Source organism: Gastrolobium bilobum, unplaced genomic scaffold (genome assembly GCF_033153095.1).
Source record: "Gastrolobium bilobum isolate Gb01-03AN ecotype WA unplaced genomic scaffold, APGP_CSIRO_Gbil_v1 utg1991, whole genome shotgun sequence".
NCBI classification, from domain to species: domain Eukaryota; kingdom Viridiplantae; phylum Streptophyta; class Magnoliopsida; order Fabales; family Fabaceae; genus Gastrolobium; species Gastrolobium bilobum.
This window is the reverse complement of record NW_026898956.1, coordinates 430,515-434,993: the sequence shown is the minus strand read 5'-3', so window position 1 is coordinate 434,993 and position 4,479 is coordinate 430,515. Positions and strand designations below refer to the sequence as shown.

Below are 4,479 nucleotides of genomic sequence, written 5' to 3'. Positions count from 1 at the left end.
ACAAAAAAGAAATTAAACCCGAGCCTTTTCGTTGGTAGTGTTAATTGGAGGTTCAAGCGATGAAAATCTACACTTGTATTACTTTATCAATGGCAAAAAAATTAAAATAATGTATTTAAATTAAATAATTACGCATTTAATGCTGTTTCGTAAAAAATTACACATCTATTGCACAATGTGACGCCAGTTTTGGGCGTCACATGTGACGCCCCATTGGGGCGTCTTATCCATGGGAGAGATGCCCCAATAGGGCGTCACATGTGTGCTCTATATATTTTCTCACCCCCTCCATTCAATTCACACATCTTCTCTCACTCTTCATATCTCTCTTCTCCACCAACATTCCTTTATCTTTAATTTAGTATTTGAATTTTAGTTGTAATTCTATTTAAAAATGAGCTCAAATCCTGATTATGTTCGTGTTGTGTTATATTACAATGGTAGGAAGGTAGAAGGTCGACGAGGTGTCATATTCGAAGGTGAAAAAAGGCCGACACGTATCCAACGCAACACAACCATTGGCGAACTGCATCAGAGAATTCGGCAGAAGTTAAGTCTTCAAGACAACCAATGTATCACTGAGATCACGACAAGGGTGTGGCAAGGTGATAAATACATTAGTTTGAAAGTGCTTGACGATGAAGACTTGGAGATGACAATGGAAGAATTTTGCAACCAGTCAAGGACCGATTTTCTAGAGTTGTATGTCGACATCGTCGCAACGGAGAATGCTCCCATACCGGTGAGGTCAGTTTATTTAAATTCTCCACGTCTTCCAGCTTCTCCTGCCGCTCATGCGTCTCTAGTTGGTACCTTTTCTGAGGGAGATGAAAATGATCCGACTTGGGAAATGCACGACGAAGATGACGATGATGACGATGAAAATATGGCAATGGAAGAACATCTTCTGGCGGAGGATGCTAGTGCTTCAGAAGGAGATGAATCTCGTGAGATGGGTGCGTCTGAAATTCCAATATTCCATCAACCAGTCGTCGCGCAAATGCCGCAGTTGAATGACGTTGCGTCTGCTCCGTTTGGTATTCCACAAGAAGGTAATTGTTCCCATTTGTATACTGCGTGAATAAATAACTGATTTAATACCTGAATTAGTAAGTTCGTATTAAAAAATTATAATCCGCAATTGCAGGTGACACAGATGTTATTCCTTTTTGGGAAGGAATTCCGCATTATTCTTACATTGATTGGAGTTATCAGAGCGAACAAGAATCATGTACTGATGGTTCGGTGTCTGGATCGGCTTCAATACAAGGTCCGTGGCAACTGGGTGACATGTTATTTGTCAATCAAGAATTTGCGACAAAAAAAGATGTCCAAATGGCACTTAAGCACAACCTTATTAGGGAGCATCAAGAAGCCATTGTAATTGAGAGCACGCCTGCAAAGTTGTCCATGAAATGTTGTGCGTACGATCAAGGTTGTCCGTGGCGCGTAAGGGCGATCAAACCGGTGTTTCGTGAAAATTGGAAAATAACGAGATGGGGTGGAAAACACGAATGTGTGAATGAGCACATTTCCCAGGGTCATAGACAGCTCGATGCGGACGTTATTGCAGATCTCGTGATAGGTACCTTTTTGTATTTTAGATGTGTGATTGAACACAAATGTGTGATTAAATTCGTTCGATGTTATCGAGGCACTGATATCCTCTTCAATGCAGGGATGATAAAGTCTGAACCATCTGTGTCAATCTCTTTGGTGCAAGAAAGGATAACTGCTAAATATGGCTTTCAAGTTTCCTACAGAAAGGCGTGGTATGCGAAGCAGAAAGCGATGGCAATTCTGTACGGTGATTGGGAGGAATCGTATGCTTTTTTACCAAGGTGGTGCGAATACATGCTTCGCTTTTCTCCAGGTTCATTTTATCATATACAAACTAATGATCTTTATGCCGAGCAGAGCTTAGTTTCTGGAAAAAAGGTTTTTCATCGCATTTTTTGGATGTTTAGACAGTGTTGTGAGGAGTTCAAATTTGCCAAACCCGTCATCCAAATTGATGGAACACATTTATATGGAAAGTACAAAGGAAAATTGTTGGTGGCCACAACCCAAAATGGTAATAATGAATGTTTACCGATTGCATTTGCCATCGTAGAAGGCGAAACTTTGGAAGCATGGGATTATTTTCTCGTTAATATTCGTGCTCATGTGACTACGATGTCAAACATATGTTTGATATCCGATCGGCATCGAAGCATAATATCTGCTGTGGAAAATAACCCTACGTGGCAGCCGCCAAATGTGTATCACGTATTTTGTATTCGTCATATTGCAAGCAACTTCAATCAAAAGTTTCGAAATGAAGATTTGAAGCGGATGTTAAAGAATTTAGGTATACTCATTGACTGAATGCGTAATTATTTCTTTCCATTATGACTGTCAATTTATGTTTAATTCGTTAATGTCCAATTTGTGCAGGTTATACTCCAGCAATGGTTGATTTTGAAAGGAATCTTGCGAGTTTCCGTGAAAGTAGTCCTCAAATTGCTGAGTGGATTGATGTGATTCCTAAGGAAAAGTGGTCGCGTGCCTACGATATTGAAGGACGGAGGTACGGTCATATGACAACAAATTTGGCTGAATCTGTCAATAGGGTTTTGAAGGGGGCCAGAAATATGCCTATAACAGCATTGGTTAAGCATACATATAGCAGATTGGTTGCATATTTTGTTGAGAGAGGAACAAATGCTCTTGCACAACTTCAATTAGCTCATCGTCACTCCAAACATGTTGTTGAATTGGTCAAGAAGAACCAGGTAGATGCAACAGGCCACCACGTTCGTGCATACAATGTTGAACATACTGTATTCGAGGTTGACGCAGGTTGGGAGCGTTCATATTCTGTCAACCTCCCACAGAGATACTGTCAGTGTGGAAAGTTTAAGGCCTTTAAGTATCCATGTAGTCACGTCGTTGCTGCTGCGTTAAGTGTTAGGCAGAGTGCGTTCACTTACGTTGACGACGTCTTCTTGATAACTAACTTGGTCGAGGCTTATTCTTTTCCGTGGGAGCCAATCAGAAACGAGGAAGCAATACCTGAAATTAATGGTGCAAAGATTATTCCTGAAACGAGTAAGGAGTGAAAAAAGGAAAGTGGGGTATATATAGGTTGCACATGAGACGCCCTCTTTGGGCGTCACATGTGACGCCCAAAGTGGGCGTCTCATTGTGCAACAGATATGTAATTTTTAACAAAACAGCATTAAATGCGTAATTATTTTAATTAATTACATTATTTTAATTTTTTTGCCGCTACAAGAGTTCCGTATTGCCCACCCAAATCCTATAATTAATTATTGCATGAATTTAACAAAACATTGACACAATCCCACTTAAAAACAATAACTAAAATGCTTTTTAGTCGCAATCCCATTGCAATGCGACGAAGAAAACCAATAAAAATAAAGTCATTATCCAGATTTATGTAATGTGATAAAAGAATGAGAAAAATTTATTTGTTTAAAAAAATTACTCTTTTGAAAATGAGATTTAATTGAATTCGGAGTCGACTATGGACACAGAATGTGTTAACAATCTACACTATAATGACATGATGACTATACATAAAATGTGTTAACAAATAATTATCTTCAAATTATTTGTGCAAATCATTAATGAATTTTAAAAAAATTATTTTACACTAAAATTAAATTAAATAAATTTTTGAATTAAAGAAATATTAGATTTTAAAAAAATAATTTCGGTTTGACATGATGACTCTAATGCCCACGACCCCACGTATCCCATGTTGCAATTATTCTTTAAATAATACTTGAGGGTTGGTTCATTTAAATTTTTAAAATGATTTTATTTCCTGAAAAATGAATCTATTATTGATAGTTTAATATAGTATGCCTATACATAAAATGTTATAAATTTACATGACGAACCATAAATTAACGTTGTAGATTGTTATATGCATTAAAAAATGGTGTGGGGGGGGGGGGGGGGGATATGGGATACTTATGGTACTAATTTAATTAAGAGGAATTTAAAAAAAAAAATCTTTTTGAATAAATAATCCACATTCCACATGATGTAATATAGTTTGGTTATACGAAAACGTTATAATATTTATAACATTTTAGGAAGAAAGATGATATAATCAATATTATAAATTACTTCATGGATTAAATCTTTTTCCAAAATTAATTGAACAAATAAAAGATTTTTGTTATTTTATTTAGGAAAAATGATGCTAATAAGTAATAACAGTAAAGAAAAACATTAATTATCAAAAGACTATGCATACCTGATATGAAGTAATATATTAAGGCCCACATTTAAAGATTTCACCATGAAAAAGCATCTTAAAGAAGGGTTTTAACTCAACAAAGGTTGCTCAATACCTTTGCTACGTTATTTCTGCAATTCTTCTACAAAAGCCATCTTAAATCACCTATACATGAACCAATTGAATGACCTTGTTGCCTCACCATTTGTAGGCAACAATTAAGAGCA

The 4,479-nt window shown here is 36.7% G+C and overlaps 1 protein-coding gene across 1 annotated transcript; it reads left to right on the top strand.

Annotated features, from left to right (window-relative positions):
- Positions 1-1,959: 1,959 nt before the first annotated feature.
- LOC133285759 (uncharacterized) lies at positions 1,960-3,101 on the top strand. Its single transcript, XM_061483040.1, has 2 exons — positions 1,960-2,188; positions 2,437-3,101. The coding sequence occupies exons 1-2, from the start codon at positions 1,960-1,962 to the stop codon at positions 3,099-3,101; spliced, it is 894 nt and encodes a 297-aa protein (XP_061339024.1).
- Positions 3,102-4,479: the final 1,378 nt, after the last annotated feature.